At 46.3% G+C, this 24,825-nt stretch overlaps 1 protein-coding gene and 1 long non-coding RNA gene across 2 annotated transcripts; one reads left to right on the top strand and one right to left on the bottom strand.

Moving 5' to 3' along the window:
* Positions 1-568: 568 nt before the first annotated feature.
* On the bottom strand, positions 569-3,612 carry LOC130457872 (uncharacterized). The gene is made up of 2 exons (XR_008917118.1): positions 3,495-3,612; positions 569-2,827 (listed from the first exon to the last, which is right to left on the bottom strand). It is a non-coding gene; the product is annotated as an uncharacterized LOC130457872 (long non-coding RNA).
* Positions 3,613-4,368: 756 nt separating this feature from the next.
* LOC130457871 (zinc finger protein OZF-like) lies at positions 4,369-22,929 on the top strand. Its single transcript, XM_056820282.1, has 5 exons — positions 4,369-4,546; positions 8,682-8,733; positions 14,662-14,788; positions 16,250-16,345; positions 18,576-22,929. Exons 1-5 carry the CDS (start codon positions 4,383-4,385, stop codon positions 19,841-19,843), a joined length of 1,707 nt encoding a protein of 568 aa, XP_056676260.1. The 5' UTR covers positions 4,369-4,382; the 3' UTR covers positions 19,844-22,929.
* The last annotated feature ends 1,896 nt before the right edge of the window (positions 22,930-24,825 follow it).

Below are 24,825 nucleotides of genomic sequence, written 5' to 3' on the forward strand. Positions count from 1 at the left end.
ATAGAAACTGTAAAACATTTCCCCAGCTTTGTTTTCCTTCTCATCTTGGCTACATTGGTTTTGCTTATGCAAAATCTTTTCATTTAATGCAATTAAATTATCCTTTTTTATAACTCATAATGACTTTTAAATCTTGTTTTTTCAAAAATTCTTTCTTTATCCATCAATGTAACAGTTAAAATATCCTCTGTTTCACTCATTTGCTTATGGTATCACCCTTTTTTCTAACTCTCATAACCATTTTAACATTATCTTGATTTAGAATGTGAGATGTGGGTTTGTACCCAGTTTCTGTCAAACTGCTTTTCAATGTTTCAAGCAATTTCTTCAAAGAGAGAGTTCTTTCCCCAAAAGCATGATCTTTACATTGATCAAACGCTTAGTTATGTAATAAAGTGATCCTAGAGGGTGTATATTGATCTATACTAGAGATGATTAATGGATCAAAGATTTTGCCTACCCTCCTCCTTCAAATGCCTCCCGTTTTTCCTCCCTCTCCCTCCTGCCTGCTTTCCCTTCCCCCCTTTTAGTCAGCTACCTTCTAAGTAACTCAAGGAGAACTATGAGGTTTAGAGAAGATACTCTTTTCTCAAGTAAGGTTTATTGAGGAAGACAGGACAAGGATAGAGGATGAGGTAAGAGGGATGGGGTTTCCCTAATCTATACAAGGAGCCTTGGTTTGGAGGGTATTGAGAAAATGACAGTTCTGTCACAACTGTGACACAGGGACAGTCAGAGAGTTTGGAGGACAAATATTTTTCTTCTTTCTTCTTTTAAACAGCCAGATAAATATCAGTCAGTCAACAAAAGCTTCTCCATTTCTTCATCATTAAAATGAGGATGGGTTTACTAACTGATCTCTGAGAGCTCTTCTACCTCTTAAATTACATCAGGATGAAGAATCTATTCCAGGGGCACCAAGGTGACTCAAGTGTACAGAGAGTCTACCGTGCTTAGCAAAGTGCTTGGTAGATAGTAGTAACTGGATAAATGCTGGACTTATGACTTCCTTTTCCTATGAAATTCTAGGCCCCATCATTGACCATTTGCAATGACTGTCTCAATCTGTATGCTCTTCTTTCAGACTTGCCCCAGCTCACAGTAATAGGTAGGAAGTATCCAAGGAAGGAGACTAACTTCTCTTTCCTTTCCTCCCACTCTAAGAAAGGAAGAGGGAAAGAAATTCTCTTAATTATCATTATAAAAGGGTTCAACATAGACTAGGAAACAAGGTAAAAAACACACTTTGCTTAAGGTATGGCTCTCCGACTGACTCAGCTTCAGCAAAGTTCTGCTGCCCTCTGAAGTTGCTCATCCATTCTCCTGAGCCCATGGCCAAAGTCAAAGAGATTCTGTCTCACTCTACTAGAATGATCAGAACGAGAAAGTTCTAACAAGTCAGAACTCTATCGAATTGCCCCATCTCTTCTCTATAAAGGTCCTTTAGACCTTTATAGAGCCCCTTCTGGATTTATTCTCTCATTGGCTACCCACAGCAGTCCAGTGAGCAGAGAGTCTACAGCAGATGTCACCTGGATCCCTAATTTAAATTACAAAAACAACATCCCCTTCTATTTCCCAGCATCTTAGCCTGGGCAGTGCCTTGCCCTCTCTCCCCTCTCCGATTTTATCTTCTCAATAGACCTGTGGAGGAGATAGGGAAGGGACTGATTTAAAAGAGGACAACACAGAGGGTCAGGAGGAACCAATGAATTCTTCAGGTCACAGGGCTGTTAGTGTAAGGAAAAGAATCCAGGCATCCTGATTGCAGGTTTGAGTCTCTTCTTCTTCCTAGAAACCCCAGAAGAGGAAGGAAGGATTTCTTTCTCCTGGACCTTGAGACGACAGGTTCTTCTGTCTGAATACCAAGTGCTGGAGTCAACAGTCTAGTCAGAAAGGATTTTCTCTTCACTCAGGTAAGTCTGACTCCACAGTCCACTACCGCCCACCAAATGGGGATTTTCCTGGAATTTCACACTATGAATAAGCACTTTTGAAGAGCAAATGCAATCTGTGAACACCAACTGGCAGCAGGTCACTGCCAATGCACCTCCCGCTTCACTGTGGAAAGCTTCATGGGGGAGAAGTAGGAGAGGGGAAGCGACTTTCATCTAGTCAGGCTTCAGCTCTGAAGGGCTGACTGTTTGCGGTCCTTGGGAGCCAGAGCGGAAAAGACATCTCCCACAGAGAGCGGAATAGCTTTGTAAAAGCCCAGTTTAACTACCAGCTTCCCTTGTCTGTGTACCCGAAATGGAAACCAAAACCCTGGGCTGCCAAAGGCTGCACTGCACAGGAAACTCGTGTTTGACTCTTATTTCCATGCCCCTCCCTTGGAGGCTCCTGACAGGGCTGCTTGGCTGTCCCCAGCACTGAGGCCGGCTCCTCTCCAGCACACCCCGGTCAGTGAGGAGCCCTGCTCTGGCCAATGGCCGCTGTTGCCAGACTCTTTTCTGGCTCTCAAATCCTCCTCCACCGCACCAGAAGAGTCAACATCCTTCCTCTCTGCTCTGGAACTTCCGGTGCTGCAATTCTTCTAAAAGCACCTCCGGGGCACACCAGATTCCAGAGTTCGGCCCCAGAGAGCCCTCCCAGCATTTCCCAGGTGTCTGTCAGGCCAAGTCCAAATCCCTCGGAGCCCACCCCATCCTCCACGGACCCCGTGTTCCTCCCCGGGCCCCAGCGCACCGTCAGAGGTTGATAACTTTGGGTTCATCTCAAAGATCTGAGAGCCCTCCTCAGAGGTCGAATTCTCATGGTATAGCTGAGAGGTCGGAGTGCCCTCACCGCCACCTTCTTCCATAACAAGACTGCCGAGCGGCCGTGAGCCCTGGATGGTGCCAGAATCACGCTCTTACCCCAAGTGCCTCTCTGCATTTCCTGGAAATACTCTCCCTATTTCCTGGATCCTCCCCTGCACCAGCTGTCCTGGCTACCCTCCTTGTCACATTTTCTCAAGGAGGGCGGCCGCCCTTTGCCAGGGACCCACCTCAAAGGAATGCTTTCGTTCTCTGTGTTCCGTCCTGCTGCCTGCAATACACCACGTGTATCAAAGCCCTTCCAAGTCCTTACCTGGGGAACTCGGGTTCCAGTCTGGCCCCAGCTTACCACAGACCGCCCTGCCCGGAGCTCGGAGGTTCTCTTCCCGGCCCCGCCCAGCTTCTCAGGCAGGAACCCCCCTCACCCGGAAGAGACACCCAGCAGGGCCTGAAGAGACTGGGGGGGGGGGCTGTGCTTTTCTGGGAGCCCCCCTATGCTGGGGGCGGGGCTAACTCTTCTAATTGCCCCCGTGCCTCCCACCCTCGCCCTCTGCGGCTGGGGCTCCCTGGCCCTGAAGGCCGCGAAAAAGACGCTTGGAGATCCCGCATCCGAAAGTGTCCGCAGTGGCCAGCTCAAGTGGCCGACAAACTCCTGGCTTGGAGGAGGAGCAACTTTCCCTCCTCCCTCTCCAGCCCAGCCCCCTGCACTGCGGCGCAGAGGCCCCGGGGGCGGCTTACCTTCGGAAAGCAGCGCTCCGAGGGCCCGGCTGAGCGCCCCCTCGGTGCCCCCGGGGAGGGCGCAGGCTGCGGTCTCAGCTCCGGCTCCGGTTACCAAGAGCTCCCGAGCTTCTCGCCGCGGCCGCAGCTGCTCTCCTCCGGGCGCTGCTCCGACCCGCAGCCTGGTCCAGGCGCGGCCTCTCCGCTGCGGCCCCTGCGGGGAGGTCCTGGCGGGCCCCGCGCCACGTTCCGTCGGACGCCCTGAGCGCAGCCTGTGTGTGAAACTGGACTCTGGGAGCTGCCCGGGCGCCCTCAGCCCTTCTCTGTCGCTCCCCGCTGCTGCCCGCGCCGCAGCCTGCTCTGCCCGCCTCCTTCTCTTCTTCCTGCACGCTCAGGGTCCAGCTGAGGCTCGGAGAACTTTTCTCACTCACCAGCCTAAACAGAGGGAGGCTCCGCCTCCTCCAGCCCCGCCTCCGCCCGAAGCTCCGCCTCCCCAGCTCGGTCTCCAACAGCCCCGCCTCCGCCTCCTAGTCAGTCCCCGCCCCTCACCTTCTCTCCAGCAGGACTCCCAGTGCCGGGTCTGAGAAGGGAGGCGGAGTTAGAGGAGCGAGCAGGGGGCGGAGGGAGATGGGGAGGCGGAAGGATGCCGGGAAGAAGGGAACAGTGTGATGGGCAGGGGGAGGCTCCAATAAGCCTCACTGGGACCTCACTGGGCAGAAGGGGGCTTCTTTGACAGGCTACGGAGAAAGGGAGCCCGACACCGGAAAAGGCCCGGCTCTGGCTGGACCGGACCAGGAACCCCCTTCGGGCCTCCTTCCGGCGTCCTCCTGACTGGCTTTGGGAAGCAGCGCCAGAGAAAGACCCCATCGGAGCACAAGAGCCCCCCTGGAGATCGATCTGCTACCCAGAATGCCCCGCGCGGTGCCCTCGGGCCCCCCTCCTGCCTTGCACAAAGCGCAAATGCAGAGACCCCGAGGAAAGCGCAGGGCCCCGAGCTGTGTTGGGCCCGAGAAGAGCGGGGAACGGGGGACGCCGGAGGCCCCGGGAGCCTTTTCTGTCCTCCCGAAAGCCAGGTGACAGAAGAGCCCTAAACAGAGGACGGGAGGACGGGCACCAGAGGCCCTCTGACCCACTGGGGAGGGGCGGGAGCGGGGCAGGACCACAATGTGGGTGCTGGGGTTAAAGAGGGGGCCGGGGGCGGGTGGGAGGCGGGGCTTGGCGGGACTCACCTTGGAGGATCGGAAAAAAAGGATCCAAAGGAGGGAAGAAAGGGAGGGCGGGGCAATTATCCCCCGAATCGGCCTAGTGAAGGCCTCCAAGGAAACCGGAAAGTAAGATCCTACCCACCCCTCCCCCACTTCTAAAGCTTTTCCTGCAGTGAATCCTTGCCCTGTCTTTGAACTTCCTCAAGCCTTGGTAGAGGTGAAGTGGTGAAGGGGGACAGCGGGAAAGGGGGAGCCCGAGTGGGGAGGGGCCAGAGAGAGAGGAACCGGCTGTGGGGCGGAAGGCAGAGAGCAGGACTGAGTTCGAATCCTCCCTTTTACGAGTCCCTCTGGGGCAGACACCTCCCGCCTGGGCCTCTGGAGCCCCCAAAGACCGGAGCCCCGCCCCTCCCCCAGGTCCTGGGACTCTGCAGCTGGCTGGGGCTGGCCGCGCCGGGGTGCCAATTTCCTGCGGGGTACAATGTATCCCGGGGCTGCTCTGGTGTCTAACGGGTCCGCTGTGGCCTTCAGCTTCCTCCTCGGGATCTTCTTTCCTGCTAAAAAGTCGGGCCTAGAGAGGGTGTCTGGTGGGGCAGTACCGGATGTAGTTTTACATCCAGTCAGGACCCAGGCGTCCTGCCTCCCAGCCTCTGGGCTCAGACCCCCGAGCTCCTGCTCCCAGCCTCAGCTTCGGTCACCCCAAGCAGGCTCTATTCCAGCTAAACAGACAATAAGGAGCAGAGAGAGGGCGGAGAGTGAAGAGGAGTTCAGGAGGGCTTCCTGGAGGAGGCCACATTGTCCTTTGGACTGTAGAGAAGCCGGGGAAGGCAGTGGTTCGAGCTGGGGATGGAGCACCCGAGCACCCGTGAGTCGTCCCTTGGGGACAGCCAGAGAAGGTGCTCCTGGCCAGGGCCTGGAGGTGCTGTTCATGGACCCTCCCAGGAGGCTGGTGTGTCCTGGTGCCATTAGGGCTGGGAGTACCCAAGAGCATCATGGGAGATTTGGTGGGGGATGGGCTGGAGCCAGAGGAAAGTCACCTGAGGGGGGCTGAATGGAGGCTGGCAGGAAAGGGAAGAGAGCCCAGGAAGGCCCTGCAGGCAGGGATGGGGGGCTGAGGGAGGAGGAGGGCCTTCCCCACCGGGAGGACTGCCCTCTGGCAAAGGGAGCCCGGAGTGCCTGGCCTGGGGTGGAGATGGCCTCTTGGTGGCTCCCCCTTTTGTCTCTGAACCCCGATCCCGGCCTGGCCCCCTGGAAGGGCTTCTTGGCTGGAGGATCTCCCCCTGGAGCACCTGGAGGGACCCCCATAAACCTCCTCCAGCCTAAGGGGGCCTCCAGCAGGCACTTGAGTACTTCTGGGATGGGAGAGCTCCGAGGGTCCTCCTGCAGCCCCTCCCCCTCCCCTGAGAGCAGGGCTTTGGGCCAGTTTCTTGTGAGATTCCACCCACCTAGTCCTCATCCAGTACCTGTTCCCCCTCCCTTTTATCCTCCTCCCCCACCTTCACTTCCTGATTCTCCTGAGATGATTGAAACCTCCCCCCAAACCCCAGATGGCCCCTCCTTGTCCTCCTCACATTCCCTCATCGCCCCTCCCCCCCATGGGGCCCTGCTCTCCCCCAGGAGCTCTCTGCTGCTCCTACCTCCCTCAGGCTGTATCTAGGGCCTAGATTCTAGGCAATCTGTGGGGAGGGGAGGGCAGCCAGAGGGTCCCTAGGGTGGTGGGGGACGGAAGGAGGGCCTGGATGGGAGGAGAGGGGCTCTCTCCTGTCTAGCCTGGTGGGGGTTGCCCAGGGGGGAATCCCAATCCTGGGGAGCGGTATAGGGGAGAGAGGGGCCATTCCAGAGGCCCAGGGATTCCTGACCCAGGTGTCCTGACCCCCAGCTCCTGCTTAGAGATTCTTCTGTGCTTCCCTCACACCCAGTCCTCTATGAGGATGTCTGATCTGTGCCTTCCTGCCCTCAGACCCTCCCCCCCCCCCCAGCCAAAGCCCTTTCTGTGCTCCCTTCCTTGCCCCCCTGGCCCTTGGACTGGTCCTCATCAGGCCTTGGGCTCCCCTGCTCCAGTTCCCTTTAGGGATTCCCGGTGGGTCCCAGGCATCCTCCCCAGCTCCAAGGGAGACCCCAGCATGCCTTCATTCTGTTTCTCCAGGGTCCTGCCCTCCCTGCCAGGAGCTCTGTTGGACTGGGTGCCTTCCCAGCCCCTCCCTTGGCTCCCCTTCCCCAGCCTCTCCCAGGGCTCCCCTTTCTGGCACAGCCCTCAGGCCCCTTCCCTGCCAGGGGGGTTTGGGCTCTCCCTGGTCCCCTCCCATGGGAGCTCTCAAAGCCCTGCTGCCTCTTGGAGGTCTGGAGAGGAGAATGGAGGGGGCAGAAGAGGAGGAACAGAGGGAGGGGCTCAGCTGCCCCTTCAGACCCTCTTCTCTTCCCAAGCTGCCCCCCTCCCTCTGCTGGTAGCAGGCTCTCCCCTGAGGGTAGGCCTGGCCCTGGGTGACTCCTGCGGCCCCTCACCCTGGGTAGATCCCTGTGGGGCAGCCTCAGCCTGGGAAGAGAAGGGAAAACCTCTTCCCTCTGGGTCCCTTCTCCCTCCCAGCTCAGGGTGCAGAGGCCCAGGCCTGGCCCCAGGAGGGATGGGCTGAGCCAGATCCTGAGCTGGGAGGGAGAACAGGGCAGGTTTCTGCTCAGGTCCCACCAAGAGCAATTGGCCCAGAGAGGGAGCCCAAGGGCAGTGAGGAAGATGAGCTTATCTACACTGGGGGAAAGAGCGGAGGGACTGCCTTGGGAGGGGGGCTGTAGGCCAGCTCCTGCTGCTCAGAAGGGCAGAGAAGTGAGACATTCCCTGGGCCAAGAGAGGCCTGTTGGGAAGAGCTTTGACTGGAGCTCCATTCAGGGGGCCAGAAAGTGAGTGGGAAATTGTGGGGGGAGCAGGAGCCTGAGTAGGGAGATGTAAAAGGGAATTCTTTATTTCTTCTTTAATTTAACAGAAGACTTGCAGGTCCTCTTACCCTAGAGATGTGTAGGGACTAAGTAGCTCACAGTGGCAGGAGACAGAAATCATAGATAGGAAGGAGGAACCATAGAGACAGGAAGAGGTAGTAAAAAGGCTATAAAAGGGGGCCAGTGTCAGTTGGTTGGTCTGTCGGTGGTTGACAGGGTTGGCAGTTGATGGGAAGTTTGCTGCTGTGTGTTGGGGGGGTGATTGGCACTTAGTTCCTGGAATACAACAGCAGGCCTGAGCTTAGTGAGAGGGCTTTTAGCTGGAGCCTTTAGAGTTTTGGTTTAGACTGTTAGGTTTTTTTTCTTTCTTGAACTTTTTGGAATATGGCTGGTCTTTGTTGACAGACCTAATTTGAGTTGGATTCAACACTGATTGAGTTGGTTTTGATTGGGCTGGAACTTTGTCGGATGGTTGTTATTAGTGGTAGTTATAGGCAGTTTTAGGTAGTAAATATGCATAGTTATAGGATAACTGTAGAGACATTAGGACATTTTCTTTCTCTACCTCTTTTCTATATTTCTCTCCTTTAGTGTATTCATTTTACTCTATTCTTTTACTATCTTTATTTAATTAAACAAATTTGTTAAGTGTAAAAAGCTGCTAGAATTTTTCTTTACTCTGGCTTAAATGGATAATATTAATTTACAACCCTACTATATTCTCATTAAAACTTAAATGATTAAAGGCTGCTCTCTTAGTTTGTCAAAACTCCTAATTTAGGGGGCAGCTGGGTAGCTCAGTGAATTGAGAGCTAGCCCTAGAGACGGGAGGTCCTAGGTTCAAATCTGGCCTCAGACACTTCCCAGCTGTGTGACCCTGGACAAGTCACTTGACCCCCATTGCCTACCCTTACCACTCTTCTGCCTTGGAGCCAATACACAGTACTGACTCCAAGATGGAAGGTAGGGGTTTAAAAAAAAAAAAACACTCCTAATTTAGCCCTGATAGAGAAGGCCAGGAAAAGATGGAGGACCGTCAGCAAATGGACTCACTGGGGCTACTTTGCTGCCTCTACAGGGAGCCTGAAATGCCCGGGATGGCCTTGAAGAGGGACAGACTCCCAGCCCAGGTAAGTGCATTCTGGCCCCAGATGGAGCCCCCTCAGCCAGGGAGGCCCTTCCTTGATTCTGACACAAGATGGACTGGGCAGCTGCTGCCTCCTTACTGCTGGGCCATTTGTGTTCCCATATTCCAGGCAGGAGGAACAGCCTTTCCCGGTTCTCAGCTTTGGGAGTGATTCATTGGCTCTTGGGTAGCTCAGACCCCAAGAGCTCTTCTTTCCCCCCAGTGCTGCCTCCCATGTTGTATTCCTCCTTGGGCACAAGTGAGCACCAAGGACGGCCATTGACTCCTTCCCTGTCTAGGTATTGTGTCTTGTGTCTTTGCTCTCTGCTTGCCTGGTTGCACACCCTCTTCTTCTGTTTCTTTTCTCCTGTTCCCTCTTGAGTCTGGTCTGGAGCAGAGCCTGAGGGTGTCCCCTGGTCTGTGCCGTCCCCAGGGAGGACTTTGTCCTCTGGTGCTGCTCACTGGCTTCTGCCTCAAGTCCTCGAGGCTTCCTGGGTCTCTCCGGCTCCTTCCTTTCTCCCACTTCTTGATCCAAGTCAGCCAGTGTGGAGGAACATCCTGGTGTGCGCCTGGTACTGCTCAGCACAATGGAAGGGGGAAGCCATCGGCTGCCCTCCAGGCCCCCCCAGTCTGACCCAGGAGACCCCTCAGCAGCCGTGTCCAAACAAGCTCTTTATGAGTGGGACGGAGGGAAGGCTCTCAGGGTTCTGGGGAGTTCACTGGTTCCAGAGAGAAGGATTCAGCTGGGACTTGAAGGAAGCTCCGAGGCCAGAGGCAGGAGGGAGAATATTCCCTGCAGGGACATAGATATCCCCTGTTCAGTTACTCTCCGAACAAGGCGCCACACAAAGGATTATGTCACGAGAAGTAGTACTGTATGTGAACGACGCTGTGCTTTGAGGTGCCACCACATACAGTGCTCTTCTCACTGACCGCCAATGAAAGAAGTGCCCCTTCTAGATGTGCAGTGAGGGCCGGATAAATGGCCTCAGGGTGCCACAGTTTAGGGACCCCTGCTCTAGGGTAAATATTCTTATTCACATCATTTCACAGTTGAGGAAACTGAGGCAAACAGAAGTTAAGGCTCTGTGCAAATGTTTTTCTGGTTTAAGGAATCAAAGTTTTCTATTATTTTGGTAATTGTCTCTTGCTCAAGTTCGGCTGAGCATTTGTGTCCTTGAACTGCAAAGTAAAACACCTGAGACACTCTGTGACACCTGTCAATTTGGCCATTGGTCCAGAAAAAGGAAAGAATCAATTCAGAGATGTGTGAAAGTTGGGACACTCATGCATTGTTGGTGGAGTTGTCATCCATTGAGTGATCATTTGGGGGCCATTTGGAACTGCCCAAAAGGCTTTCAAACTGTGCATACCCTTTGATCTAGGCACGTATCCCAAAGATGCCCAAGAGGGAGAAAGAACCTATTTATACAAAGATATGTATATAGCAGGTCTTTTTGTGGTAGCAGAGAATTGGAAATAAAGGGACATTCATTCACTGGGGAATGGCTGACCAAGCTGTGGTGGGTGATTACAGTGTAACCCTGTTGGGCTATGAGGAATAACCGGCAGCATCATTTCAGAGAAACCTGAAAAGACCTCCATGAACTGATGCATAGTATGAGCAAAAGCAGAACATTTTATAGGATAACAGCAACAGTGTGTGGTCAGAAGCTGTGAACGCCTCGGATGTTCTCAGGACTTCAGGGTAGTAAGACAATCCCAAAGGACTCATGATAAGAAAAACCATCTGCTTCCAGAGAGAACTGATGGACTCTGAATTCAGACCAAAACACATTTCCCTTCCTTCCTTTCATTTTCTTTGGTTTGAGATTTCTTCCACAAAATGACTAATAAGGAAATTTATTTTATGTGATTGCTCAGGTAAAGTCTAGATCAAATTGCTCATACTCTCATGGAGGGGGAAGGGAGGGAGGGAGATTATTGGAACTTTATTTTTAAAAAATGAATGTTAGGAATTGTTTTTACCTGTACTTGGGAAGAAAATAAAATATTATTCTACAAACATCTCCCTATAGCAGTGAGATATGTATGAGATGTTTCTCTCCTTCCTTTTCATAGTGTGATCTTTAATATTTAGCTCACATTTCCTTAAACCAGGTCTAGTAGAGTGTGGTGTCGGCTTATGCTCTGAGCCTCATTTCCTTCCAGGCTGCATTACAGTTTTCTTAGCAGTTTTTACCAAATAAGGAATTTTCTCCCAAATTGCTGGTTTGCCACTTGACAGGAGGTGCTTTCTTTAGCCTGTCCCATTGCTTTATCTCCTCCTTACCTTACCAGTCCCCCAGCTTTAGGATGACGGCTGGCTTGTGATCTGCTCTGAGCTCTGGCCGTGCTGCTCCCCAGCTATCCTGGCTTCTTGTCATCATCTTCCTTGATATGGCTGATCTTTTGTTTTTCCAAATGGATTTTCTCATAATTTTATCCAGCCTGTCAGAGATCCTCTTCCTTGTGGCATGAAGGGAGGAATTACATTTATTTCTCCTGGATTATATTTTTGGCCTTGATACTCTTAGGATTCTGTTCAATCTGAAACAGCTTCTGTGAGGATTCATTGGAGAAATTTGTGTGACTAAAATGTGGAGCTTCCCCTCTCTGAGGAGAGATGCTGAGGCTGATCTGGCTGCTGTTTCAGAAAACCTCTGTTCTTTGTATTCCCATAAAGCATGGTGTCAGCATTTCCTTTTGGTGTGTGAAGAAGCTGGGACAAGCCGACCTTGTGCCATCTATTGAGCTAATGCCCTCTTGGGAAGGAAGGGAGGGCTTTGGGGCAGAGAGGGGTGGATTGTGGAAACATTCTCCCTTATCCTCAGTTGTGGCCTCATCCAAATTCTGTCTGGGGAGGAAAGTTTATTCAATGGGGAGAATTGGGAGAAAGCCTTGTTACACTATTTGAACTTCTTCCTGCCTGGCTGGAAACTGGACTGTCTGTACCTGCTGTTTAGAGACCCTCAGCTACGGCCAGAACTTAGGTTGACCAGAAACACAGTCAGATTCTGAGACTGATGGGAGGAGTTTTCTCCTCATTGTACATCTCAGGCATTCAGTCGATCTTTTCTGCAAACTGGGTCCATATTGATGAGTCAGTTATTGCTTCTTTGTTCTTTTGATTGTTTACAGATATTGGGAAGGAGAGGGACCCCATTTCAGGGAACTTCCTCTGTCCCTCTTCCCCATCCCAGCTTAGCAAGTTAACCTCTTTATTTTCTTCTATATTTGCCTGAAAATCTGATCCCTGGGTCAAAGCTATACCAGTCCCCTGGAAACCCCCACCCTGACTACAAGTTGCAGCCTCCTCCCTCAGAACAAGTAGACTGCAGGCTCCAAGTCTCTCTGGTGTCATTGTGAGTCCTCATCTCCCTTTTCCCATGAGAACATTCATCAGTGGAATCCCCTTCCACGTCAAGGTAGGGCCTCCATCCTCTCTCTATCTTCTCAGCCTTTGCCTTTTCCTCCTTTCCTCCATACCTCCTCCTCTATGCTCTTCTCTTTTTGAGACAATAGAGACCACCTCCTCAGTCCTCCTTCTCTCACTCCTGTCTAAAGCCTTTGATGCTTTTGGTCCACTCTTCTCAACATTCTCTTCTCTCTAAGGTTTTAGGACACGGCTATCCTGGTTAAGCTCCTACCTCTTTGACCTGGGATTCTCTGTCTTCCTCTTCTGGCTCCTCCTCTAGTTCTTGTAACAGTAGGGTTGGGGTGAGGGAGTTCCTCCAGCCCTGTCTTTGGCCCTCTACTCTTCTTCTGCACTTCTTTACTTGGTGATCTCATCAGCTCCCAGGGATGCAAGCACCATCGCTCTGCTGATGAGTCTCAGATCTGCATTTTCTGCCCCAATATCTGTGCTGACCTCCAGTCTTTCATATTTCCTTACAGGGATTTCACACTAGGTGACCAGTAGATATCTTGCACAAAGTGTGTCCCAAACACATTGTTCTCTCTCACCGAGACAGAACCCCCACCTTCTCTATAGCTGTCTCCTCCTTGTCCCTCAGACTCAAAACCAAGGAGCCCCCCTTGACTCCTCACTGTCCCTTACCACGGGTCCAATATGGCACTAGGAACTGTCAGTTTGACCTTTGCAGCATCTCTCCAATATGCCCCCTTGTGTTCTGTGTCACTGCCATCCTCCTGGTACAGGTCCACATCGTCTCCCTCCTGGACTGTATAAGGATGATGCTAGAAAATAAGTTTTGTTTTAAGAAGTAAAGTGGCTGCTGGAGAAGGAGCTGGAGTTCGAAGCAGAGCTGAGAGAGCGTGTTAATTTCAGCTGTGACAGTTACAAACCGGTTTTCTGTGTCAATTACTCTCCCTGGCAGTTGGCAGAGACACACACTGAGACTGTCACAGCCGGAGGAGGAACATCTTTGCTTCTCTGTCTGAGGGAAAGAGCTGAAGGAGCTCAGGGTTTTCCTTTCCCAACTTGGGAAACACTATTGACTATCTATTGTGGTTTTTATGAATTATTTAACTCTGAGAAAACCAAAGAAAAACTTAATCTTAGATTTGGACTCTGAGTCTCAACCAACAGCCTTTGTTATTTTTTAACTGTAAGACAAAGTTAATAATTATAAGGATAATAGTAGTGATTTTATTTAGAATAGTATAAATTTGAGTTAGTCAGATTAGGGAGGATTAGTGTAGCCTGTGAAACACAGGACTAGTGGTTCATTGCAGAACCAGGGGTTTATTTGGATGGATTTAGAAAATCTTAGAATTAGAAATCCTGGGGACAGCTGGGTAGCTCAGTGGATTGAGAGCCAGGCCTAGAGATAGGAGGTCCTAGGTTCAAATTTGGCCTTAGACACTTCCTAGCTGTGTGACCTTGGTCAAGTCACTTGACTCCCATTGCCTGTCCCTTACTGCTCTTCTGCTTTAGAACCAATGCACAGTATTGATTCTAAGGTGGAAGGTAAGGGTTTAAAAAAAAATAATAAAAAGAATTAGAAATCCTTTTTGTCCTAATATATTGCAATGAATATATTATTTTTTATAATAAGTCTCTTTAGTGTCCTTGCCCCTGGCCCTGAAGGGAAGTTCACATTTGAGCTTCACTTACCTTTATCACTGAAGATACTTTTGATTGCATCTATCAAAAGTATCTGAACAGTTTTGAACCTGTATTGGCCCAAGTTTTCCCATCTATTTTTGTAACTCACCATTATTTACAACTATTAAGATAATCTGCTTCTGGGTCTGTTTCCCCAAGACTCTTTCCACTCCAAGGTCTCCTCCATTCTCCCACCAGAGATTTCCATATAGCTCAGTTCTGATTGTGTTACTCCACTGCTCCGTAAACTCCAGTGGCTCCCTACTCTCTCCAGAATCAATTACAAAGCATTCTGTTTGGTGTTCAAAGTCCTCTTTCCCATCTTCTGATTCATTAATCCCTAGAGTATATTCTTGGATCTAGGGAACCTGGCCTCCTGGATTCCTTCAGCTGCAGAGTTTTTTTTAAAAAACCCTTTACTTCCTGACTTGGAGTTGATGGTGAGCATCTGTTGTGAGGCAGAAGATGGCTAAGATCTAGGCAATTGGACAGAAGAGGTGCTGAATGTAGAGGGAATGGAAATGAGTTTCTCATCCTTGAGATGCCCCGGTGTAGCCCTGTCTTCTCTGTATCTACCTCCTCTTCGCCCCTGTGGTCCTGCACTGGAGGTCCCCTATTAATTTCCCTTCACACACTAGAAACTCCTAAGCTCCCTTCCAGAGCATCCTAGAGCTGCTCTTCTCAAGCCTCCATTTGGCTCTTACAGACTCAGCTTCTAGTGCTGGCTCTGACATTGACAAAGGGCGGGAGCTTTGGGCCCCTCCTTCTCTGTGGGTCAGTTTCCTTCTGTAACTGACCAGAAGTGGGCTCTTCATTGTGATGTGACTTTCAGCCTCTGTGTTCTGACTTGGGCTGCTCTAGGAGGTGGTGACCTTCAAGGATGTGGCTGTGGACTTCACTCGGGAGGAGTGGCGCCTCTTGTCCCCTCCCCAGAAGGAGCTGTACAAGGAGGTGATGCTGGAGAATGCCCGGAACCTGCTCTCTGTGGGTAAGGAGCCTCTCCCTGCTGTCTATGTCTACCATTCAAGGGAAAATTGCCCTCAGCAGCAGGCAGGGTTGGGAGCAGTTTTCAGTCAAGAGGAAGGAATGAGGGCTGGTATGGAGAGTCCCAGAGCCAGGGCCTTCCTGCTGCCTGGTTCTCTGTAAAAGGACTTTGCATTGTGTAATGGGACCTTAGGGGGCTCCTTTTGGTGCTCCTGAAGGCTGAGATCAAATGCTTGTTGGACAATCTCAGATGTGGAAGTAATCTCAGAGCTGATTCTGCCTCACCTTTCCCTGGCCTGGAATTGGGACTCCTAAAACCATGTGGGAAAACTGTTCAGGAGGGTTTTCCTTCTCCTCTCTAGGTGGATCTAGTATTGGGGATCATTTTCTCTTTAACCAGCATAAACTCATAGCTCACAGCTCCTCAGTGTCCCCAAGAGAGATGGCTTGTATTTAGTCTTCCTTCCTATTGCCCTAAGCCTCCAGCAGAGCCAGTGAGGAAAGGAGAGCTGGGACAAAGTGTTTATAACAATTTGTTCTTGGCCCAGGGCTCTGCTGAGGGTTTTCTCTGTGATATTCTGGCACTTCTTCCTCAACTTCATCTTCATAATTCAGTGACACAATTATCCCCATTTTACAGATGAGGAAATAGATTCAATTAAGTGGCTTGTTCTGAAGCACACATGTAGGAGCTGTTTGTGGCTAAATGTAAACTGAGGCCTTCCTGCCTCTAATCCCAGGCCCCTGCCCCCACCTCCCCTTCAAGCTGCCTATCATTTCTAGATAATGGAAAACTATGCTGAGTCCAGCCTCCTCTGAAGAAAATGCCCTAGAACCTAACATTCTGGTTCCAGATTGGCTCCCCAAACTTCTCCCCCTCCTTTCCTTACCCATCATACTGTGAAGACTCTCCTCCAGGAAGCCCTCCAAACCTCCAGCAGGCCCTGCTTGCCCTCCTCTGTGATTGTCAAGATGAATGGACTAGCTGAAAGACAGCATTGGGCCCAACAAAAATTGTTGAATTCCTTAAGAGAGGAGGCAGAGATGTTCCATGAGAAGAGTCCCTGAGGCTCAGAGAAGTATTAGGGAAGGAGGAGAAGGTAGGATGATGGGACAAAAGCCAATCCCTCTAGGTTCCTGTGTCTTGGGCTTCAGACTGACCCAGAACACTGACCCTTGGACCCAGTTTGGATCTGAGGGTCAGGAGTTCAGGACATCCTACCAGAATAGGCCAGAACAAGATGGGGGAGGGGTACTGTTCATTTGCAGTCCCCCAACAGGGTAACAGGCACATTCTACCCTGGGCTCCTGCATTACAGACAGTGAGGGATGAGGGCAAACTCTTGTGGTAACCCCATGGACAGAGTCTTCAATTGGAGTCACTAGACTCCCCAACCTTTCCCTAAAGATAACTCAGTGATGAGCTTCTCTCTATCCTCTTCCCTGATGGATTCCCCATGCCCAGGGCTTCCAGCTCCCCCAGAAGACATGATCACTTCTTTGGAACAGACAGAAGACCCATGGATGCTGGAGCAAGAAAGCCTGAGGACCTGCTGCCCAGGTGAGGGAGGGGGAAATTGCCTAGATTAACAGAGAAAGAAAAAGAATACCTAAACAATCCCATATCAGAAAAAGAAATTGAACAAGCCATCAAAGAACTCCCTAAGAAAAATCCCCAGGACCAGATGGATTCACAAATGAATTCTATCAAACATTCAAGGAACAACTAATTCCAGTATTATACAAACTATTTGACAGAATAAGCAATGAAGGAGTTCTACCAAATTCCTTTTATGACACAAATGTGGTACTGATTCCAAAGCCAGCCAGGTCAAAAAACAGTAAGAAAACGATAGACCAATCTCCTTAATGAACACAGATATAATAATCTTAAATAGAATACTAGCAAAAAGAACTCCAGTAAGTGATCGCAAGGGTTATTCATTATTACAAGGTAGGATTTATACCAGGAATGCAAGGATGGTTCAATATTAGGAAAACCATCCACATAATTGACGATATTAACAAGCAAAATGAGAAAAATCACATGATTATTTGAATAGATGCAGAAAAAGCCTTTGACAAAATAAAGCACTCATTGAAAACACTATTGAAAATTCCTATTGAAAACACTATTAAGCACAGAAATAGAAGGGCCTTTCCTAAAAATTATAAACAGTATATGTGTAAAACTATCAGCAAACAACATCTGCAAAGGGGATAAACTAGAAGCCTTCCCAATAACATCAGGAGTGAAACAAGGACTCCCATTATCACCTCCGTTTAATATTGTACCAGAAACACTAGCAGTAGCAATTAGAGAAGAAAAAGAAATTGAAGGTATTAAAATAGGCAGTGAGGAGAGCAAGGTATTATTCTTTGCAGATGATATGATGGTCTACTTAAAGAATCCTAGAGAATCAACTAAAAAGCTAGTGGAAATAATAAACAACCTTAGCAAAGCTTCAGGATGCAAAATAAACCCACATAAGTCATCAGCATTTCTATATATTTCAAATACATCTCACTAGCAAGAATTAGAAAGAGAAATTCCATTTAAAATCACCGTAGACAATATAAAATACTTAGGAATCTGTTTGCCGAGACAAACACAGGAACTATATGAACACAACTACAAAACACTCTCCACACAATTAAAAGTAGATCTAAACAATTGGAAAAATATCAATTGCTCATGGGTAGGATGAGCTGACATAATAAAAATGAGTATCCTACCCAAATTAATTTACTTATTTAGTGCCATACCCATTGAACTACCAAAAAACATTTTACTGAATTAGAAAAGCCAAAACAGTTAATTTGGAAAAACAAAAGATCAAGGATATCCAGGGAAATAATGAAAAAAATGCGAAGGAAGGTGGCCTTGCAGTCTCAGAACTTAAACTATATTACAAAGCAGTGATCATCAAAACAATATGGTACTGGCTAAGAGACAGAAAGGAGGATCAGTGGAATAGACTTGGAGTAAGTGACCTCAGCAAGACAGTCTATGACAAACCCAAAGACCCCAGCTTTTAGGGCCAAAATCCACTATTTCATAAAAACTGCTGGGAAAATTAGAAGACAGTATAGGAAAGATTAGATTTGGAAAAGAGGCATTTAAAGAAAAATAATGTCCAGTTTTAAGGAGTAGGGAACAGAACTAAATCTTTTATGCCTTGGATAAATGCAAAAAAATGCTGAATTTCTTCATCTGATCTAAGATACTGGAACAAAAAATAAGGTTGAAAGTAATCATAAAGGGAATTCCACAATGCATACAGTGAAGTTAGATGAAGTAATAGCACAATAATTATTCTACATGTACCCAGTGGTGTCATACCTATGAAGAGAGGATTGAATGTATAGACAATGGAAATGATAGCAAAAAGATTGAAAGTAAATAGACTAGTAATGTGGACAGATCATTCCCAACTCAAAAGATTTGGTCTCAGCTGCCAGGATTTTGGGTCAAGTCACTCATCCAGCCTTTCTGTGGTCATGGTATGAGTTAGGAATGTAATAAAGCTAGCCAGTCTGAAATCCCAGATTAGTTATAAAGAGCCAATGAGATCATATGGGAGGTTCTTTGTTATTTAAATTGTTTTTTACCTTTGAGGCAATGGCATTTTCAAAGGATGGATTGTGCTAATTTAAGTTTGAAGACTTTTCTTCTTACCTGAGGAAATAGGATATAAAGGGGTTTATGTTCTGACAGTGGAGGAAAGGAGATAAGAGTTATATATGTGTTTTTGTCACTATATGTATGTTTTACTGTTTTTTTCTTTTAGATGGAGAGATCAGACCTGAAATGAAGGAGAATCCAACACAGATGAGCGCTTCTGTGGAAGAAATGGAACTACAAAGATTCGTGAATGATGGTCCCAATAAGTTTGCTTTCAGAGAATTCTGTGTTGCACCTCAAAATTTATCTCATAGTGAACATCAAAGAATGCACATTGAGGAAAAACCTAGTGAAAATAAGGAGTGTGGAAGCACTTTTATGCCCAGGGCCAGTCTTGCTAGACATCAGAGAAACTATACTAAAGAGAAATCTTATAAATGCAAGGAATGTGAAAAGACATTCACTCAGAGCTCCAGTCTTATTAGACATCTGAGAGTCCATACTGGAGAAAAACCTTATAAATGCAAACAGTGTGAAAAGACATTCAGTCAGAGCTCCTGTCTTGTTGCACATCAGAGAATCCACACTGGGGAGAAACCTTATGAATGCAAACAGTGTGGAAAGACATTTAGTCAGAGTTCCAATCTTGAAGTACATTGGAGAGTCCACACTGGGGAGAAACTTTATGAATGCAAGCAATGTGGAAAGACATTCCGTATGAGCTCCAGTCTTGCTGCACATCAGAGAATCCACACTGGGGAAAAACCTTATGAATGCAAGCACTGTGGAAAGACATTCAGTCAGAGCTCCTGTCTTGTTGCACATCAGAGAATCCACACTGGGGAGAAACCTTATGAATGCAAGCACTGTGGAAAGACATTCATTCAGAGCTCCTGTCTTGCTGCACATCAGAGAATCCACACTGGGGAGAAACCTTATGAATGCAAGCACTGTGGAAAGACATTCCGTACAAGTTCCCGTCTTGCTGCACATCAGAGAATCCACACTGGGGAGAAACCTTATGAATGCAAGCACTGTGGAAAGACATTCACAGTGTATTCCACTCTTCTTCTACATGAGAGAATCCACAATGGGGAGAAACCTTATGAATGCAAGATATGTGGAAAGACATTCCTTCTGAGCTCCAGTCTTGCAGAACATGAGAGAATCCATGCTGAGGAGAAACCTTATAGATGCAACCAATGTGGGAAGACATTCAAAGATAAATCCAGTCTTGCTAAACATGAGAGAATCCACACTGGGGAGAAACCTTATGAATGTAAGGAGTGTGGAAAGACATTCCGTCAGAGCTCCCATCTTGCTGTACATCAGAGAATCCACACTGGGGAGAAACCTTATGAATGCAAACAATGTGGAAAATCATTCAGTCAGAGCTCCAGTCTTTTTCTACATCAGAGAATCCACAGTCGGTGAAACCTTATGAATGCAAGTAATGTGGAAAGACATTTATAAATAACTCCCATCTTGCTGTACATCAGAGTATCCACACCGGAGAGAAACCATATGAATGCTAGCAATGTGGAAAGACATTCAGCCACAAGTCATATTCATCAGAGAGTCCATACTGAGGAGTGTTAAATTTAATTGTGGCTGGACTCTGAATATTTATATAGGTGGTCTCTAGGGATTTAATGTCTAAATCCTAAAATGAATTGCTAAAGCAAATGGAATTTTTGGTAGTTCATTTACAATAGAGGGAAGATATTAAGGAAGAGAAAAGAGGAGAGAGATAGAGCTCTGGCTTCCTCTGATACCAGTTAGAAATTCTAAGCCCCAGCCAGGGGAAGAGAGGGCCTTTTCTGAAGGCTTCACACCTCCAGAAAGGCAGGGTCACTAAGTCCATCTTTTACTTGCCAATGGTGACCATCTAAAAGGAAAGCAGTCTGAGGTCTGCACGAGTTTCTCCAGGGGTCCAGTTCCTCCAGTTCAACTCTGAGGCAGAGTTCTTCAATCCAAGCTCAAGAGACTCATCCTCCAGTCCAACTCCGAGTCTGAGATCTCCCCTTTTCCCTTCCATGGTCCTGTTTTTAAAGATCTTTTTCTCTTGTGTCACCTCTCCTAAATTTCACATCTATCAATCACAGCAGATTCTCTGCTCTAGGACTGCCCAGAAGGCAATTAGTCAATTCTAACTTGTTACCCACTATCACACATGTGGATCACAGACTTCCCACCTCATGATTAAGAGGGAAATTTACACTCTTGGTGATCAGATCTAACATGGGATGATCTTCCCACTCAACTTCAAGTACTGTGCTTATATTTCTGGGGATTAAATCAAGAAATAGAAGATTACAATTTAATCTACACAATCAAGGGAGAGCTATGTACCTTCATTGTTACATTCAGGGGAGAGCTAAATCCAATCTTCACAGGAGGAACCTTAAGAATACAAGTTATTTCAAAACATGTTCAAATGCAGCTCCAGTCTTGCTATTGTGTGAAGGAAATTTACCCTTACCCCTGAGATGCGATTTGTAAGTTAGTGGGCAGAGAAAAGGTTTGATAAATTGAGGCAAAAGCAGATATTGAAGCTCTTCTCTTTCAGTTTTGTTACTGGCTGGAAATGGCTAGGGTGCCCTAATGGTGGCCACAGAATAGCAAGCTAAATGGAGCAGTGAGGAAAGTATATCTCATATTTTTCCATCTTTCCTCCCAACTGCCTTAGTTTAAATAAAATTAACTTAGGGCCATTCTTATAATTTTCCCTCTTGTACGGTATACCACAGACACCATAGACATTCACACTGAGCTGTCACCTTGCTCAAAATCAGAAAATTCACTCTACTATATCATGAACTCTCCTAAGATGAGGTCCAAATGGGCATTTGATTTAGACCTTAAGTTTGATCCCATAAGAAAATTAAGGAAGTGTAGTTTAACTTTCAGATCGATTCATTGATAAGGGAAGAATTTATGACCAAGTAAATAGATAACATTATGATGTGTAAAATAATTTCATTTTATTGTATTAAATTCAAAACTACAAACAAAACTAATGCAACCAAGATTAAAAGTGAAAACAAGAAGTTATTTTCTTTACAATATGTACAAATAAGCACTTAATGAAATTATGTCTTTGTCCTAAAGAAATCATTTGTAAGGAGCATCATTTCTTATATAAGGTTTTCTGAAAAATTCCTATGAAGCAAAAGTTGAAAGAAAACATGATATTGTCAATTTCAAATATGAAATAAAATTGACATTCCAATGATTCTATTCAGTTGAATGCATTATCAGAATAATTTTCTTACAAAGAAAATCACCATGCACCTATCATCTTGACACTTGACTAATTCCACCTAGGCGGAATGACAACCCTCGGCTTCAAGAGACTGCTGGTCAGGCTTTTGAAAGATAAAGAAATCAAAACTATTAATAAGCACATGAAAAAGCATTCTAAATCTCTTGTAATCAGAGAGATGCAAATCAAACAACTCTGAACTACACCTCACACCTAGCAGATTGGCTAATTTGACAGTAAAGGAAAGTGGTAAATGTTGGAGGGATGTAGCAAAATTGTGGAGTTGTGACTTCAATCATTCTGGAAGGCAAGTTGGAACTATGCCCAAAGGGCAATAAAAGACTGCCTGCCCTTTGATCCAGCCATAGGCACTGCTGGGTTTATATCCTAAGGAGATAATAAAGAAAAAGACTTGTACAAGAATATTCATAGCCTCGCTCTTTGTGGGGGCAAAAAATTAGAAAATGAGGAGATGATGCCCTTTGATTGCGGAATGGCTGAACAAATTGTGTTATCTGTTGGTGATGGAATACTATTGTGCTGAAAGGAATAATGAACTGGAGGAATTCCATGTGAACTGGAATGATCTCTAGGAATTGATACAGAGTGAAAGGAGCAGAACCAGGAGAACACTGTACACGGAAATGAATACACTGTGGTACAATCGAATGTAAAGGACTTCTCTAGTAGCATGTGATATGGAAATCACTTTAAAAGACTGATATATATTAATTTAAGGTCGCCAAGGAATTCAGCTATGTAATTCCTAAATGAAAACTCAAGTCAGCAGTCAACCTTTTATGGAGTTTTTAATTACAAACAGGATTAAGAAAAGTATTAGAGAGAGGGGTGGGGGGGAGAGAAGGGAATAGGGCTTAAATACCCCTCTGCTTAGGCTGGGCCAAAGGCCCAGGCCCTTAGATAGCTGAGGCAAAGAAAAGAGATCAGTCCCTATCACTCACGTGACCAAAATGGAGAACAGTCTCAGGGCCTCCACCTCCAGCCTCCTTCAGAGAAAAGCCATCCTGTCGAGAATCTTCAGAGAGTAAGCCCCTGAGTCCTCAGACCCTGCTATCTTTAAGGAAAAATCTAAGTTCCCTCCCCTCAGTTCTCACATCTACTAATCACTGTCGATGTCTCCCCTGTGCCAATGGTGGCTCTAGCCTTAACCCAGGATCGCCCAGAGGTCTGTCCCCTTTGCACATGTCTGTTGAAGGTCATATTCTCAAATAATTAAATCTTGATCTTTGCTGCAGCCCTTTCTAAATCCTGTTACCCTGAGTAGGGTGGAGATTGAAGTTTCCAAGACCTAATTCTGTCATTCCAAGTATCTCTATTGTATCAATTCTAAAATCAATCACGACTCAAAGAACTTCCTGTTCTATGCTTAAGCATAGGTCAAAGCCCTTTCCATTGTTTAGCAAAAGGTTTCTGTCCTAAAGTAGTCTTTAGTAGGGAGGAGAAGGATCCTCCCATATCAAGGAGTTTCACATCCCAATAGAGTTCTTACTATCAGTAGATAATTTTTTCAAGTATGAAATTCCCCCATTTGGGAAATTTTCAACATTCATAAGTCTAAGAAATTTTAAGGTTTACAATCCCCCCGATGATCATGGGAGACCAATCTCCCCATTATCAAAACAACGTAATCAATTTTGTAATTCTGAATTCAATTCTAACTATAGATATACACAATATTCAAATTTCTAAGAGAATTAGAATAGTGAGAGAGGAAATAGAAAAGAAAGCAAAAGCAATGTTTTGCTAGGCTCATTGATAGAAAGCCAAATTAGGGGCAGTCCCTTTTGGCATAAATGTGTACATTTACAATAAATGTTCAATCAAAAAGTTCAGTCCAATCCATCATATCCAAAGTTCATTCTTGATCTTCTTGATGAAGTGTAGGGTTTCCGGCATCTTTGTGCAACAGTTCATTCTCTGGATATAAAAGTTTCAAGCTTCTTTCTTGAAGATCTTTTCTCGAACAAAATCAAATCTTGAATTTTTATAAAAGTAAAATATTAAACAAAAATTAAAATTCTTGGATTTTTATAAAAATACAATCTCAAACAAAAATTTAAAAATTCTTTGATTTTAAATTAAAATACAATCCCCCCTGAAGTAAGTATTTAAAAATATCAAGTTTAGCTCAGAATGCAATGTTCAGTTATGGGGGTGTATGTGTCAATTATCAAAAGAATAAAAAAAACAATAAAAATATAAGAACAATTCAAAATAGGCCTTGTATAGGTCCAGTTTAAAGTAATTTCTATCCCACAAGTATGTAGGACAGAATGCAGTAATTTTTCACTTAGTCATTTGTAGCCAAGACTACAGGAAGTTGCCATAATATAAGAAGAAAAGAATTAGAATTCTATTTTGATGGGGAAATGTCATTCCCTTGTCTGATTTTTTTGTCATTCTCAGGGATATAGGGAGCCAGCATGATAGTCGAGCTTTGTACTTGTTTGAGTACTTTGAAAAGAGTGTAGATACAAGGAAGTCCTACGACTTAAACATAAGTTAAGTGTTGCAACCTCGAGTCTCACTTTAATATTTCTTGTGTGCTCTATTGGCACTATTCAGGTTTTATCTGTGCTCCTTGTTTTTATCCCTTTTCCTGGAATCAGACACAAACATTAATCACAGTCCTATAATATTTTATCAATAAATGGCAGGTTCCCATAGTTTAAAGCTTTTAGGCATATATTGATATTGGAGCAAGAGTATATATATTAACTTGTATTACTGCAGGAAAAAAAATAATATTAATATTAATTATGTGTACCTTCAGTACAAAAAATGAGAAAAAATCAAATATTCTGATCAAAAAGAAAAGAAATAAGAAAAATAAGAAAAAAATCAGTAATTCAATGTGTTCTTGGAAAAACAGCATCCATTTGTCTATGGATAATTATCTCCATTTCATATGATAAGATAGAGTCACAATTCATATGATAGGATAGAGTCAATCAGTCTCAGCAGAAGATGCTTTCTTCACATGTGAGCAGTGAATCCAAGAGTCTCTTTCTCCAATCTTTATAGATGTTGGAGTAGTTAATATTTGGAATGGTCCTTCTCATGAAGGTTGAGTTGCTCCAGTTCGCTTGAAATTCTTGATATAAACTTTATCTCCTGGGTTCAGGTCATG

This window comes from Monodelphis domestica, chromosome 3 (assembly GCF_027887165.1).
Source record: "Monodelphis domestica isolate mMonDom1 chromosome 3, mMonDom1.pri, whole genome shotgun sequence".
NCBI lineage: Eukaryota > Metazoa > Chordata > Mammalia > Didelphimorphia > Didelphidae > Monodelphis > Monodelphis domestica.

Excerpts from the sequence above, each read along its gene's own strand:
- LOC130457871 (XM_056820282.1), top strand. The coding sequence starts at position 4,383 with ATGCCCCGCGCGGTGCCCTCGGGCCCCCCTCCTGCCTTGCACAAAGCG. Across the intron at positions 14,789-16,249 it reads CCGGAACCTGCTCTCTGTGG|GGCTTCCAGCTCCCCCAGAA; the intron begins GTAAGGAGCCTC and ends CCCCATGCCCAG. Across the intron at positions 16,346-18,575 it reads CCTGAGGACCTGCTGCCCAG|ATGGAGAGATCAGACCTGAA; the intron begins GTGAGGGAGGGG and ends TTTTTCTTTTAG.